This window comes from Cheilinus undulatus, linkage group 9 (genome assembly GCF_018320785.1).
Source record: "Cheilinus undulatus linkage group 9, ASM1832078v1, whole genome shotgun sequence".
NCBI lineage: Eukaryota > Metazoa > Chordata > Actinopteri > Labriformes > Labridae > Cheilinus > Cheilinus undulatus.
Window position 1 is genome coordinate 7,111,144 of NC_054873.1, and position 16,651 is coordinate 7,127,794.

The 16,651-nt window shown below is 39.6% G+C and overlaps 1 protein-coding gene across 1 annotated transcript in view; it reads left to right on the plus strand.

Annotated features, from left to right (window-relative positions):
* Positions 1 to 16,651, plus strand: part of LOC121515219 (copine-8-like) — a 145,536-nt gene that overhangs the window by 90,932 nt on the left and 37,953 nt on the right. Inside the window, exons 7-10 of the mRNA XM_041795871.1 lie at positions 762 to 825; positions 5,910 to 6,013; positions 9,328 to 9,432; positions 12,649 to 12,690. Coding sequence (XP_041651805.1) covers positions 762 to 825; positions 5,910 to 6,013; positions 9,328 to 9,432; positions 12,649 to 12,690 — 315 coding nt within the window. The remainder of the gene's footprint in view (positions 1 to 761; positions 826 to 5,909; positions 6,014 to 9,327; positions 9,433 to 12,648; positions 12,691 to 16,651) is intronic.

Sequence of the window (16,651 nt, forward strand, 5' to 3'; positions counted from 1 at the left end):
AAGAAGGGAGAGGCATATCACTCAAGGAACACTGTATTCACTGTAAAACACAGCGGGGGAGTATTATGCTGTGGGGATGCTTCAATGGGTCTGGAACTGGGAATCTCATAAAGGGGGAAGGAACCATGAAGAAAGAAGGATATATGAAGATTTAGAAGGAAAACCTCAAGCAGTCAGCAGCAAAAGTGGGTCTGGGTCTTTACGTTGTCTTCCGGCACAACAATGCCCCAAAACTCCAGGTGAAGAACTGACCAAAGCCCTGGCTTGAGTCCCATTGTGCGGTAACCAGAAGATCACGGTCCATACCAGGAGGGCATCAACTCAGGAGAAGCTTGAGAGAGTGGCCAAAGAAGAATGGGCTGGTATTCCTCAGGAGATGTGTCACAGACTAAAACTACAACAAACGACTGCAGAAGGTGGCATTTTGTGAAATTATTTTGTTTCTGTGTGAAAAATAAAATAATGTAAGCATCCAAAATAAAACTAGGATATTTGGAAAAGTTGTGTTAAAATTCTTTGCTCTGTTTTACAGCCTTTGGGAAATACTTTAAAAAGTGAGGTTTTCATAGGAGGGCTAATAATTTTGTCCTCATCTGTATGAGCTGCTTAGCCTGGTGGTTATGTTAGACATTCATCAAATATGTTTCAGTAGAAGTACTTTTTAAGACAAATCTGGAAGAAGAAAAACAAACGACTTTTTATTGTATCTGTGTTCCCTGTAATTCTCTGTTACCTACCATGTCCTGTCTCTTTTGTTCCAGTGGGATCCCAGGGAAGAAATGTGGCACCATCATAGTGAGAGCAGAAGAGCTGAGCAACTGCAGGGTAAGAGCCTTTCTGGTTTCCTGTTTACTAATAAAGACTGTTTTCCTCCAATTAACCTGGAGTACCAACACTTACCTATCTGAAAAAAAAGTTTGAAACTCGAAACTTTTTAATTGCCAAAATCCTTCTGACACGTGTGTTTTTAATGAAGGGAATCTGATGTAAACTCAATACTCATTACCAGTTTTACAACAGAAAATAAACCCCTGCTTGAATACCATCTTAGACTCATGTAAACACCCTGTGACTCACTGCCCTGCATCATATATTTCTATAACTCTCTGTTTGAGTGTGCTAGCACGTTCATGTGCTTGGATGAAAACCTCTCACAGTAGGTAAATACTCAATCCAGGGTCTGGATTATCACACACCAAGCACCAAATGTGGTAAGATTTTCAGTTTGGTGAGTTTCAGAGGAGTATGCACCACATGACGAGTAGATGTTTGTACCTAAAGCATCAGGTAGAAGAAACTATGCTGAGTTTTAGATAAAATTGGTGCAGCTTCTCTCTCTAGCTTTGCTGTCTGCACCTCAGAGCTTTGCACGCACCATGCTATTCAGAATACTTCTAATTTATGGACTGATGAAAATGTGTCATTTATGTGTTGAAAACTCTTACTACCTTTGAAATCCCTGTGCAGAATGAAAGCCGTAATCAGTGCACGTATGCTCCAAGAAAGGCTTTGATGTTTCATGGTGTATGATTACTATCAATGGTTAATTCAACCCTTCTTCATCCCCTCTCACTGTGTCTACATCAATCACTTTGGTTACTGACAAAAATCAGCAACCTTCAGTGTTTCCCCTAGGTTTACAGCTGACTTTATCTACTAATTTTCTCTCTCTTCACTATTATTACGCACACATTGCATGTCTCCATCTCCTCCTGTTGTCTCTATGCCTGTGTGATCATTTGTCAATACTTCTGTTGTAATCTGCATGAGGATGAGTTTTATTTAAAAGAGCGTAAAATATCGGCAATAGTGTAAGGTGCTGTAAGAAACATGCACGCGAGGAATAAAAAGACAAAAAGGGCCGTCCACCAGTTGATTTATCCCAGACAAATGAATTTTAAATGATAAAATGATCATCAGGTGACCCGGGGATGTGCCACTCATTCAGTCTGTATAGGAACTGATCCCCTCCGATATTCACTGCTCATCTGCCACCACACACCTCTGAGGGACCGTGCGTATGTCTGCTTGCTGTGGTGAGAAGATCAGGAGGGAGCTGGTACGGACATGTACCCAACTCTCGCTGTTTTTAATCAAGTTTCCCACTGGTTTGTCAGTTTGCAGCGTTTTATACGGGGTATTGCAGGATTTTCCCTCATTTTAAGTGTCAGACTTGTTGCGAGAATTTAACAAATTTGTGCAGTTGCTGCAATCTCGCGTCAAAATTAGCGCTCGTTTAACTATCTCAGATGTAAAACAAGCGGGACATCGTTTTATACACAACTTTGGGGGATAAATTAGCTGTACTGGAGATCTCTCTCTCTCATGAAACTGAGTCAAAGCATCCAAGAACCAGGCTCTGACATGGGGAGGAGAAGGCAGGGCTCCGGTGCGTCAGTGAGCGTGTGGGTTTTCAGCTTTGCTCATCAAGTCAGAAGGAACAAGCAGAAAACCAGGACCAGAAAACCAGGACTCATCATATATACTGTACATGTATGCATGCACACGTCTGTATGAGGAAGAGGGAACTCAGAGGGAACCCACAGCCAGATATAATACAGATTTTCATCTGACTGCATATGACAAGCTAGCAATCAGCATCAGCAGAAACATATGGTTAGCTCGCCTGCTGAGTATAAACATTCTAGTGACTACAGATAGCATTAACATCAGCCCCTTTTGGGTCATACTAGCTAGTTTGCCTGCTGGTAATAGCACAGACCAACTCAGCAAGAATTTTGATGTCCGTGGCAATTTCTGTCCACTTCTTTTCCTTATCCGCTTTATCATGGAACAAATAGAGTGTAACATAAAGAAGCATTCTTGCTCTCGCCACAACTTCACCAGTTTCTCCTCCTTTTGAAAGAAAATATCAACTGAAATTACACCCGCTCAAAACTCCTGACTAAGAGCTGGCCAGCATGCACCTGCTTACATTCATCTGATTTCAGAAAAGATAACTATGAACTGGTGAGCCAAATCTTGTCGAAGCACCTCAGTTTAAAAGAATTAATGGAGAAAGTCGAATTATTTTCAGTAAGGGAATTGTCTTATTTCTTTAGGCCTCAATAACACAGAAGCGGTTCTGATTTTTGTCTGGTCTTTTTTAAACACTTTAATGAGTTGTTCTCTGTTTTTATGCATATTTTTTCAAATACAACTGAAAGCCAGAAGAAGCAACATGCTTTATCATGGACAAAACAGGTTATATCCACTCTGCTAGATCACTCAGAGGAGGTCTTGTTTTTCTATCAGCTCTTTAGAAAAATAACTCCACCTTTGATCACAATGCTTGGTGTAAAATGTCTGGTTTCTGTCTCCATGTCTGCAGTTGAACTTTGATAAGACCCTTTCTTTCACACCTCAGCTGTTTGAACACCTTTATCCATATCTGGAAAACTAGCTGTCCATTCAGAGCCCATTTTGTTTTCAATTGTGTTTTTTGCTACCTCTAGATGCATCACTCCCCCCCCCAAACAAGATATCTGCAGTGAAGTGCTGGATCATTTTTTTTCTTGTCTGGGACCCTAGCATTAAATGATGAATGCCACCTTCTGATGTCCTTCCCCATAAATCAAAGAGAAATGGCCTGAGCTTTCATTTTACACCAACATATCGAACCAGGACAGGAAGAGAAAACCATTGCAAGAGAGGCAGAGGCATCAATTTCTCTACTGACATTTCCCCTCATACAATATGTATGCATTGTAGTCGTCAGAGTAGTTGGCACCGAAGTCTGACATCTATTTTTCTGAGTGCCTTCCAAGACATCTGAGGAAACAAGGGAAACAGCTTAATTAAGAACTAGAACAGAGAAATACATGCTAATAAAAAAGTTCATTTAAAACACTTAATTTAAACTGAATCCCTGCACATCATTACTTATAAATGAAGGAGATGTCATGGTAATAAAATGCGAGTTTCATAAGTATGACAGGGTGAAATCAATCCTAATAATTTTGATTAAATCTTTGTTTTGGTTCCAAGTAAAAATTATGTTTTGAAATCAGCTCACAGAGCTAGGAAAGGGTGATAAAAGGATTATTGTCATTCAGGATATTAACAGTCAAAGTTAGGCAAAGATAACCAGAGTAAACACTACATGTAGTTTGTAAATGAGTAATTCATTTATTAAGAAAAAAGCTATCCAAACCTACTTGGACCTATATGAAAAAGTAAGTGTCCCCTAAACCTAATAACTAATGTTTCACCCTTAGCAGCAACGACTGCAAGCAAGGGTTTGTGATAACTGGCGATGAGTCTTTCCAGTCGCTGTGAATTTTGGCCCACTCTGCGTTTCAGAATTGCTTTAATTTAGCAACAAAGAGAGACTTTAGAGCATGAACAGCCCGTTTAAGGTCATGCCACAGCATCTTAATCATATTTTAAAACCAGACTTTGACTAGCCCCCTCCAAGTCCTTCATTTTTAAAGGGGACATATTATGCAAAAATCACTTTTTCAGGCTTTTCTAACAACGATATGTGCCCCTGGTCTATCCAAAATCCCCAAAGTACCAGAAAAATCCATTCCCTTCCACTCTCTCTTTCTCCCCCTTTCAGAAAATGTTTGCAGAAACAAGCCGTTCTCAGATTTTCCCCTCATGACCTCACATGGGGAGTAAGCACCTGCCGCCAGGTTCGGTTTGCCCTCCCTGCTTGGAAAAAAATTCCCTCCCCTCCTGATCTTCCTCTCAGCTACCAGCTGAGATGTTGGATAGCTCAGTGGGTTACCCTGCTGACTTTTGTCGGGGAGAATGATGGTTCAAATCCAGGTCAGGTCCATAACTTTGGAGAAAAGTGTCACATCAGGAGTGCCACATCCATTTCCTGAGAGGGGTCAGGGGCGGAGTCAGACAGCTCATTGACATTTAAAGCCACAAACACAGAAACAGCTTGTTCTGAGAAGGGCTGAAACAGAGGATTTTTGGACATGCAAAAATCCATGCTAGAGTGTTTTATCAGCAACAAACTTCACAAACATGTTTTGGGGACCTCTGAGACCAATATAAACTTGTCTTAAAGGGGTAAAATATGTCCCCTTTTAAGTAATTCAGAGGTGGACTTGCCAGTGCGTTTACGATCATTGTCCTGCTGCATGACTCAGGTATGCTTGAGCTTGAGATCATGACAAAAGATGGACTTGAGCTTGTATAGCACTTTTATAGCTGTCTGGCAACGCAAAGCACTATTACACCACAAATCACAACTAACCATTCATACTCTTTCATTCCACTCGTTCATTCTTGATGGCGACATAACCATCAGTATAAAGGGGTTGTATCAATGTCACTTCCAGCATAAGACACTACTGCTCAGCCGGGCTGAGTTGTAAAATGGCTGCTCTATAGGGAACAGATGAAAACTGGAGAAAAACAAACTATCCATTTAAATTAGGAATATTTGTACTGGACTGAGATCCGTACCATTTCACACTGCGGACCGTTGACATTGATACGTGGTCATATATCTACACTTTTGATGTTTATTAGCTTGATTCCATTTAGATATCAAGCTGATTATATTGTACATCCCGAGGATAAATCTTTATTATAGGAGTGCCTGTGGGATCCAGGATTACACTGCAGGGGATGTTGCTTAAATCCTGTGCACTCCACACTGATTGTCTGCCTGCACAGAGCTGATATCTATTAAAATGCTGGTAGATGATAACATTGCATGGTGTCTGAAGATTTTGCATTTATCTATATATTTTTCTAACATTGATCTTTTTCTTTTGATAAGAAATCTGCAAATAGAAATAAATCAAGTGTGAAGTGATAACCATGACAAAGAAAAAACCTTGTGTCATCCATCTTTAGCATCATGACAAGTAAAATTACGTGTTTACCATTTTTAAAGCCCTGAGGCTGCCTAACGTCAACACTTTGTTCTCCTCTGTTTTTTTCAGGAGTCAGTGATGCTGCAGTTTTGTGGCAACAAGCTGGACAAGAAGGACTTCTTTGGAAAATCGGATCCTTTCCTCGTCTTTTACCGCAGTAATGAAGACGGATCGTAAGTTGACAGGCTGCTTGCCTGTGGTTTGTTTGGACATCAATTTGCTGAATTATCAGAAGCAGCCATCTCAAGCTGACGCGCAAAAACACAAATACACAGCATGTAAAGATTCCAGAGATGCATATGGAGTGGGAGTGGGATATTTCATGCTCCAAAAAGCTCCCATACAGAGATATAAGGTCCAAACTGCCTATGTGATGTTACATAATTCTTAGAGCTGTATATGCGACTTATGGCGTCCAGCCGCTAACAGGAGAAAGCGGCAGAAGGAAGGATGAGCAGAGATAATAGATCCGAGCTGACAAGAGGAAAATAAAGGGAGAAAGGATGGATAAGATTGAGTTAAGTGTAAACTGTCTGCCGGGGTCGCAGTTTCTTTTGCCCTGCAGATGCTTTTATTCAGGTCGACTTCAGCGTCTTAGAGGAGACACACATTCTCTCTTTGTGCAGCTGGGTATTTACTGAAGCAGCCTAAATGTTCAGCCGCAGGGTTTAACAGCCGCACGCCATGGTTACAAAGAGCCAGACTAGGTGCCACACATAAAAAGAGCAGGAAGTGGTTATTTTAGCCAAAGATCATGCTTTATGATATACTTTTAACATTACACTCCCTTTAATACCAAAGAACAGCTGCACTCTGGGGTTTATTTTTACCCCTGAAGTCAACCAGAAACTAAGTTGCTTTGTTGTTTGCTACTACGTCCATATCTACTCTGTGGATATCTTGTTTTTTTCTGAGCTGTGCTGTGAAACCGTAAGAAGAATGTCTAACTTAGAGTTTCTGTTAAAAGAAGAAGCCAAAAGATTTGCATTCATTGAACAAAGGATGACTCATAGATTTCTTTCTGTAGTCTGAACCTTTGTCTGTGTCAGTGGTAGTACTACCATTACTACTCTGCAAAATGACTGTACAGCTTTTGTGCTTCCAAACCCTGTGAGAACAAGTCAGAAAGATGCTGTCAGACTCACAGAACACAAACAAATGTTCACACACCGCTATCTGCACTCAGGAGCAAACATTGTCTGTACATTTTTGCTTTTTGTGCAGGATAAACCATTGCAGTGTTGATTTTATCCACTGAAACTATGACTAAAAATGTTCATCTACAACCATTTATTCTATAAGAAAGACTAGACTTAGGGCCAATCCCATTTCCACTCTTTAATCCTTCCCCTTAACCCTTCCCCTTGCCCCTTGACACAGAGTGGTAGGGGTGAAAACCTTCCCTTAAGAAACAAGACGCCACTTGATTGCTGTTGATCATCACACAATGCCGACAAACAGCTGCATCATCGGAGGTGACTATAAAGCTTCGACCATCTCGTTCATACTATGGATCTCCGTATTGATCTTCTCCATATATTTATACAGTTAACAGCCCTCGTTTACATGTGTACGTACCGAAAATACAATAAACTTCCATCCCCTAGTGGCTAAAGATTGAATATATGAGAAAACACAACTGTTGTGTTTTCATTATGCGTAAAATGTTTTTTACATTTATGCACCTCCTTTGTAGTCCGTTGTGCCATTTCACAATTGAATGCTGTGCATGGAGGGAAATTCATCATACCCTTTGGTTTCAAGGTCCTGGAAAATCTTCATTTCAGGGGCTATGTAGCCCTTAGCCTTAGCCCTCAATGAAAAAGAGAATTGGGATGCCCCTTCACCTGACGTGAATTCGCAAAACCAAAGGGTAGGGCTAAGATAAGGGCTAAAGGGTAGAAATGGGATTCATCCTAAGACTAGCTGAAAAATAGATCTTTAATGACAAAATCTTTGATGGAAAGTAAGTTTAGTTTTCATCAAGAGGACTAAAACAAGACTAAATTAAGATTGTTAGCTGGAGTGTCATTTAACTGCATCACCACAGAGCATGTGAGCGGAGCGGAGCGGGAGCGAGCGGGGAGCGCGAGTGGAAGGATTTTGGCCAGAGCGCGGAGCGTTTTTTTCAAAAAGCTGGACCGGCACCTTATCTTGCGCTCCATCCCGCTCCAATTGCGCTCCGGTACCACTCACACCATACGTCTGAAGCATGTCTCACCCTGAATGCATCAGCAAGAATTTGTATCCGTGAAGCATCCCGTGTTGGTTTCACTGCTCCTGCAGAGAGACAGCGACATCCAGCACGTCTGACTGGGCTTTCTGCCGGAATAATCCGAGAGACTTGAGATGCCTGCACAGTGTTGATATACTAATATTAACACCATCGTCATTTTTTTAAAACATCAGTATTTCCCAGTGTCTGAAACCGAGAAGATGGTAATGGTAATGCGCTTCCGTGTTTTCGTTGAGTGAGCGGTGAGTGATTTGACTGGAGCGGGCAGAAATTTGAGTGAGCGGTTGAGCGATAATGAGCGGAGCGGCGTGAATCCCCTCTGAGCGGACAAGCGGGTGCAAGGAACAGCTCTGTGAGCGAGGAGCGGGAAATCTCATCGCTCCACTCCGCTCACATGCTCTGCATCACCATGAGGTTATGAAGCACGACCATTATCCCTGAGCTTCCATCAAACTGGTACAATTTGCATAAATAGAGCAACAAGTATTTTTTCTTTAATATGAGAGATATTTATAATTTATTCTGATAATTTCCGACTTCTCTGATGTGTTTAGAGTGAATTTTCATTTTGTAACAAATAACAATGCCAGTCAAATGTATTGTGCAGCTTAATACTCAATTCAGAGACTTATTATGCACGTTTTTACTGATATAAATATCAGTCTTTATGCACTACTTTTACAAATTAAGAAAAAGAAAGAGTTGTTATAGAGACACAGTGCTCTTTAAATAGTCAGAGCAGAGAGTCACAACAATACTTCTCTTCTAAAAGCAAGCTAACAGCATGTTGTACTGATTAACTGCAAGCGTGTCAGCTCACAGAGCTTTATTTTTCCTTTCAAATAGCTTTAACAATAAAAACCCAGCTATAGTGTTACCAGAGGGTGGGAAGAAGGTGGAGGAAAGCTGTAGAAACTGTTGGGGATAACTAGTGGTCATCCAGTGAAGCAGGTGAGCAACACAACAGCCTGCCAGCTGCAACAGCCAACCAGTCACAAAGCTTCACAGACAGCATAATTTAGTTGGACAAGTGAATGTCACCTTGTGGTGTGAGAAAAAAAACTGTTCTGCTGTGTGCTACCAGCTGTCATTTAACAAAGATACTGACCAAGCCTCGCAGCCAGCTCAGACGAAAAGAGACTCTGTTCTGATAATTCCTCAAAGACCTTGAAACTTTTATGTCGTTTGACTTCAAATTAACGAAATATGTTTAGAGGTAGATTTCTTCTAACAATGCTGTTTGTCTCGCAGGTATACCATCTGCCACAAGACTGAAGTGGTGAAGAACACTCTGGATCCGGTGTGGCAGGCTTTCAAAATTCCCGTCAGAGCGCTGTGTAACGGAGACTACGACAGGTACAGTGCACACCTCACGGTTACCACAAATGCTAACATTTCCTTGATAATGCTGTAATAATGGTAGCACTGTCACAGAAAGAAGGGGGTTTGATATACTAATTCTTAGTGTACATCTGGGAAAACAGTGATGACAACAAAGAAAAAGCATTTTTATTTTAGAGTCTACAAGAGTCATCATGGTTTAGTCTTCATAGCAGAACTCCACTTTGATTTGCTGAAGAGATTACTACTTTTTTGTTCATGCTGCATTAATCAGAGTAGCTAATATAGTAAATGGGAAATAAACCTGAGCTTGTAAGTGCTTTTCTTGTCTCAAAGCATGTTTAAATGGATGTGTGAAACAAATCCATCTGACAATCTACTTTAAAAAAAATACAAAGAGGCAAGCTCACACAGACACAGTTTCCTGCAGCAGATTCCAGGCTGCAGCAGTCTGTAATCTCATCCATCCATGTCTAGACAAACTTTGGGCACACATAGCAAAAATAAGTCTTTTGATTTACAAAACAAAGACTGTAGCTTCAGCACTTTTCACATAAATAAAATCACACAAGTATGAGGGAAGCAGATTGAGTATAGCCTTATAAATAAGGATATGTTAATGATTTTATCTTTGAGTGGTCAATGAAGGCCACTCAACTTGATCATACAGAAGACTGTAAATGAACCTCAGTGCTCTGTGGTATGCAGTATCTTAAGATTCAAGGCATTGAGATGATGCATGCATGTATGAAACATCACAGTTATTGATCAGAGGCATAGACGTGGCAGCAACAAGTTTTTTCTTTGCAGCGAAAAATAAACAAGACTTACTTCTGAAGTGGAAGAACAGGCGCAACTTTAACGTCTTTACAAGTTGCTCAGTATGAAGCTTAAAAGTCAAAGAATCATGAATCAGAAACTTAAATATTTATAGGATCACACAGATTCAATCATGTCACCCTGAGATGTGGGAATGGTAGGCAGGTTAACCCATTTAGACACTGGCATTATTCTACCTTTACTACCTGATGCAATGTCTGAGTCTTCGGTTTCCAACACTTGACTGATGAACTGCAACATGATTGAGTGAAATACACATGTTCAACTGTGCAGTTTCTGTGAAAAACATCAAGGGTGTTTTCAAACAACACTTAGGTTTTAGAGAGTTTGTTATTAGGCAGCCTTAAGTCTAAATGGGCTTAGTAGCTTTTTCTTTGAATCTGAACACATCTTAAGTTTGGAAATGTCAAGATTCAGAACCAACTTTAACTCACACGGAGCGTTCTGTACAATATCAAAAACTTCCTGTAAGCGACAGAGAGTCTGATGCTGTGTAGGAACAGAGCAGTAAATGACCTATCATCTGCATATAAATGAAAATGTGCATAGGGTACATTTTTACCAATACTGTTGATTTGAAGAGCAAATAACAGCGGTCCCAAGACTGAGTCCTGAGGCGCTTTTTAACAACTTAATTTTCATTTTAAAGCATGTGGACTTTAAATAGAATTCCTACAGCTGACACTGAAACAAAAAGCCTGATCATATGCTTTTTTAAATCACAGTTACTTCACTCTTTTTATAGACTGCCGAAATCAGTAAATATAAACATAACCCAGACCTGTATGCTGCTTACATTCAAGGAGAGAAGAAAGAGATGGAGGCTGAAATCATGCAGCAGCAGAGTGTAGGCTAAAGAAATTAATGGAAATCAATGATTATACTGTTTAAAACATTTTCTAATAATGATCAATGTCTTGACGTCTCGGACATCACCACCTCCTTCCATAAAAAGACGCTAGTATTAAAAAAGATTCTCTCGTGATTCCGCTATCCTGACGTTTACCTGTCAGGTTGAAAGGCTTGTAGATAACTCGGCTTAACCAACATCTGCTCCTGCAACACTTTCCGCTGACCATGGTGTGGATCTCTTCCCTGTTCGAACCTCAGAGGATGGTTTAGGATGCCCTTTGCTGAGCTCATCAAAAAAGCATAGAAACTTTGTGCAGACTGTCCAAAGAAAAGTTTTTTGCACACTGATGGTTTAGAAAAAAACAAAACACAGCTTTGTATCAGACAGTTAAAGTCTTCTGAAGGACTAAGTCTTAAGTTTCAGTTTCATTTGCAGCCATGAATCACCACTGCATCAGGAAAGCAGAAGGGGAGGGGCTGAGGGAGAAAAGAGTGAGAAGTACAAGAGCCTATTCTACAATAAAACAGCTTTAGCAGATTACCAAACATTCTATGTCTTCACGGTCTAAGCTTGGCCTATCTCACACCCCAAGACAGTACTGTTCTTTTTTCTAAAGCCTGACTGAAAATCACCTAAAATATTGTAGTTTTGAAGGCTAATTTCAAAACTGCCCTTCTTAGGGAAAATTTTGAATTTCTAGTGAGTGATCAACTTAAAGAACTTTTATTAGTCAACAATATTTTAGGCTCTTTTAAAATAAATGAGACAGACAAAGGGTTTGACCGAGATTTCTTCCAAAGGTTCTGCCTTTCCCAAACACTTTTACTAAGCGGTTACCCAGATGGTTATGAGACAGATCCCATGCAGTGGAAATGTGAAACAGTCTATCTTGCCTCTGGGCGTAATTATGATAGAAAATGCTTCATTCAGTTGCCTTCGCTGTGGTCGTACTGTGTAAAAAACAAAGGAATCCAAGGCTATGAGACATAATTTGAAATATGAATATCTAGCGAGATGTTTGACCAGAAAACCAATTCTTCTGAAAGCTCTGATGGAAGCAGCATAGCTCTGAATTATGTAAATTTAATGAATATAGTGCTGCAATATATCACACTATACACGTAACCTTAAGCCCTAATGCAACCCAGTCAGCATCATGTCACAGTTGTCAGTTGTAAGAAGACATAAAAGCTGAATATTCCCCCTGAAATACTGTCACAGTTGACAAAATGGTCATTTTGATGCAGTTTAAGACAACTGGGGGAGTGCTTGTGTGCACTTTTATATGCTTTTGTTGATTTATCTATTCATTTTCAGTTCCTACCTCCTTAGGTTTCACTGGAGTATAGTAAAAAATATCATCCAAAAGGTGCTCACTACTTCCTCTCTGTGTTCCATAGGGTGACCACGCAGAACCCCAGTCTTCCACGGACCATTTTCAAGCTTTTAAAGCAGAAACACTGTAAATCTAATGGATGGTAATTGGTTTTTAATGGGATTTTCTTTCCTCTCCTTGTTCCTTTCATTCTTTCTTATAGGAGCATTAAGGTGGAGGTGTACGACTGGGACAGAGATGGAGGGTAAGAAAACAGTGCTTTCATTTTCTCTCATACCTGCACTACATTATCTTTAATGCTGCTTACTTTAGGACTGAACAGTTACAGGAGTCTTAATCTGATGGTGATCAAAACAAAGTGATTTTGATTTTTGATGTTAAAAGTGCATGTCTACCCAAATAAACAAAGAAAGACATGACTTTTTGTCATTTCTGTGCATTCTTTTATTAATGTTTGTTCACATACATGATTAATGTGCTCATCTTCTCCAAACTGGCACATATTCAGCAGCTTCTCCTATCCCATCTCTCCTTCATCTTTGCCTGTATGCTCCTCTGCAGACAAAGTTCATCTACAGATTATACACCTTATTCCTGGGGGCTTATTGTAAATGTGATTATTGGAAAATATTCTGGTAATATAGCAGAAGTAAGAAATAAATGTCTCTCATAGCTAACCAAAGTGGCTAACCAGCAGCAGTTATTTTTGAAGGAATTCACCTCGAATGAGCAAATTCTGCTACTCCAAATTATATTTGAAGTTGTGATTTCAATTTGCTGAAATGTGCTTGCAAAGATCTGATTATTCTAATAACCAGACAGAGCTGTACCTAAATTATTTAACACCTGTGTTTTAAACCTGGTGTTCCCTTCTGACAGCACTGGGGATTTGGTTCTGAAATGAGTCAGGAATTTCTACAGACCAGAGTTGACCCACATGAATCATGGACATCAGTGAAACACAGATTTTGAAAGAGGGAATGAAATAATGAGAATTTCAGGACATGCACAAGCAAAACTTTTGGATGACTCTTTTCCGTGTTGAATTTTATGTTGAGGTTTTACTCAGCTTTTTTTTGTCCCACCCTCTTTAGCAACAAACCACACACCTGAATAGTATACAAATAGAGCTGATAAAGTTAGCTTAATGTTTTTAATTAATGATTCTAGGTTTTTCTCATTTATTTCTTTTATCTGAAAGAAAGAACGGCGATAGTTTGTTCCATCTAGTGTTATTTAGAACTACCTGTGATAGTTAGGTTAGCCTGTGATCTACAACCCCAATTCCAAAAAAGTTGGGGCACTGTCTGAAATATAAATTAAAAGAGAATGCAATGTTTTGCAAATCTCATAAACACATATTTTATTCACAATAGAACATAAAAAACACATCAGATGCTGAAACTGAGACATTTTACAATTTCATGAATAGCATTTGCATCTCAAAAAAGCAGGGACAGGGCAACAAATAGCTGGAAAAGTAAGTGGTACAACTTTAAAAACAGCTAGAGGAGCAGTTCGCAACTAGTTAGGTTAACTCTCTTTTACCCACCTTTTATTGTTTTTGTTCCTTTCGTTTTTTACCTCTTTTAACCGCTCACTCTTACTTTCTGGTCCTCTTGGTCTCAGCCTGTGTAGCTGGGTTCCTGTGTTGCCTGGGTTCCTATGTTTTTATTGTTTTATGGTCCCTATGATGTCTGTGCTCTACTGATATCATTGATGTCTTAGTTTGTATGGTCTCACTTATACAATGTCTGTACGCTAATGATGTGTATGATGTCATGGATTACGTGGTGTCTGTGACATCTAGTTTCTGATGCTGTTAGTTTATTATCTTGATCATGTTTTTTTTGTTCAGGTTCCTTGAACTTTTGGGCTCTGTTGATGTTTCTGGGTGTCATTGTTCTGTTGTCTCTGTCTTTTGTTAGTTGCTTTGTTCTTGTTGCTAACCATGTCAAAGCACTTTGTAAACCCTTGTTTTTAAATGTGCTTTATAAATAGTTATTTTCAAGTTATTGTTAGTATTAACTGGTAACAGGTGAGTAACATGACTGGGTAGAAAAAGGAGCAATTTAGAGAGGCAGAGTGTCTCAAAAGTAAAGATGGGCAGAGGTTCACCACCTACAACAAACTTTGTTTAAAGATTGTTCCTCAATACAGCATTGTGAAAACTTTAAATATCCTACCAGCTACAGTCCACAATATCATCAACAGATTCAGAGAATCTGTAGAAATCTGTGTGCAGAGGACAAGGCTAAAGATCAATATTGGATGCAGTGATAATTTTGGCAGCTATTTTTGAGTTTAGTCTTAGTTTTAGTATTTAAATGAAATGCATTTTAGTTTCAGTCACTTTTTAGTCATTTTTGTCCTTTTAGTTTTAGTCAAGTTTTAGTTGATGAAAAATCAAAACATTTTAGTCCAGTTTTAGTCCATAAAATGTCCTCACATTTTAGTCTTTACTTTGAGTCCAAACATTTATTTTCTTGCCTAAATCTGGTACCATTATGGTAGTGTGTTCTCTGCACCCTGTCAAACCTGGGGTCCCTGCTTTCTACAGCTGAGAGGCAAAATAGCTATAGATGCATTGTTTCTTGGCAGATTTACTGACAGTGGAGAGATATCACAAATTTTGAATGTCCGACGAAAACTACATTACATTTTAGTCCAGTTTTAGTCATCACAGATCCATTTTTGTTAGTCTTAGTCTAGTTTTTGTCATGGAGAAAAAGGCGAAAGTTTTAGTCATAGTTTTAGTCAACGAAATGAACACTGATTGGATGCTTTGATCTTTAAACCCTCAGACAGCACTGCATTAAAAACAGGCTTGGCCATGCCATTCATAAATGCAAGTTAACGCTGCAAAGAAGAGGCTATATGTGAACATGATCCAGAAATTTTGCTTTCTTCTGGGCCAAAGCTCATTTAAAATGGACTGAGGCAAAATGGAAAACTGTTGTGTGGTCAGATTAATCAAAATTTGAAATCCTTTTGGAAACCATGGATGCCATGTCCTGTGTACTAAAGAGGAGAGAGACCATCCATCTTGTTATCATTCGTTCAAAATCGTTCAAAAGCCTGCATCTCTGATGGTATGGGGTTGCATTAGTGCCTGTGGTGTGGGAACTATCAATACTGAAAAGTAGATAGAGGTTTTAGAGCAACACATACTCCCATCCAGACAACGTCTCTTTCAGTGAAGACCTTGACTATTCCAGCAAAACAATGCTAAACCACAGACCACATTCATCATAGCAGCATGGCTTCACAGTCCAGTCCAGGTGCTGAACTGGCCTGCCTGCAGTCCAAAACTTTAAGCAAAAGAAAACATTTAATGCATCTTATATGGGAAAATCCAGCCCAGGACTGTTGAGCAGCTAGAATCCTAAACCAGGCAAGAATGGGACAACATTCCTCTCCCAAAACTCCAGCAATCGGTCTCCTCACTTCTCAGACATTTACAGACTGTTGTTAAAAGAAGAGGGGATGCTGCACGATACTAAACGTGACCCTGTCTCTACTTTTTTAAGATGTATTGCTGTCATCAGATTAAAAATGAGATCATTTTTCATGAAATGTTAAAATGTTTCAGTTTCAACATCAGTTGTTTATGTTCTATAGGGAATAAAATCTGGGTTTAGCAGATTCTGTTTTTATTAACATTCTACACAGTGCCCCAGCTTTTTTGGAATTGGGGTAGTAGGTTAAGGAAATATTCAGTCAGAAGATTCTCACTGAAATTAAAAGCATTTAAAGTCCTGATAGGACAAAAATACCATCAGTGTAGGACACTATGAAATACGAAATGAAAGCAAAAGGAGCCACAGGCCAGACTTGAACCCAGGCAGCCTGCTTTGAGCCTCTGTACCTGGGGCACAGGAACATAAACCCTAGGCTACTAGCAGCCCTCTTAGCTTGGTTCTTTAGTTTAACTGGGTTGCTTCTGAAAGCAATAAGAAACGGAGCAGGTGGCACACAGAAATGTCATTTTTGGGTCTTTCCCTCTGGGCAATGGCAGCTTACAGGCCACAATGAACGTGTTCCAGCTCTTGGCCTTCATCAGTGTCAAGTAAGCCCCAAGATAGGAAGTTTATTTTTGACAATGAATATTCTTTCACAGTAAAATGTTTCAAAAGGCTTTAAACACCAAAGGAGGTCTTTAGATAGATGACAGAAAAGATAAAACAATGTAAAGCTTAAGTACA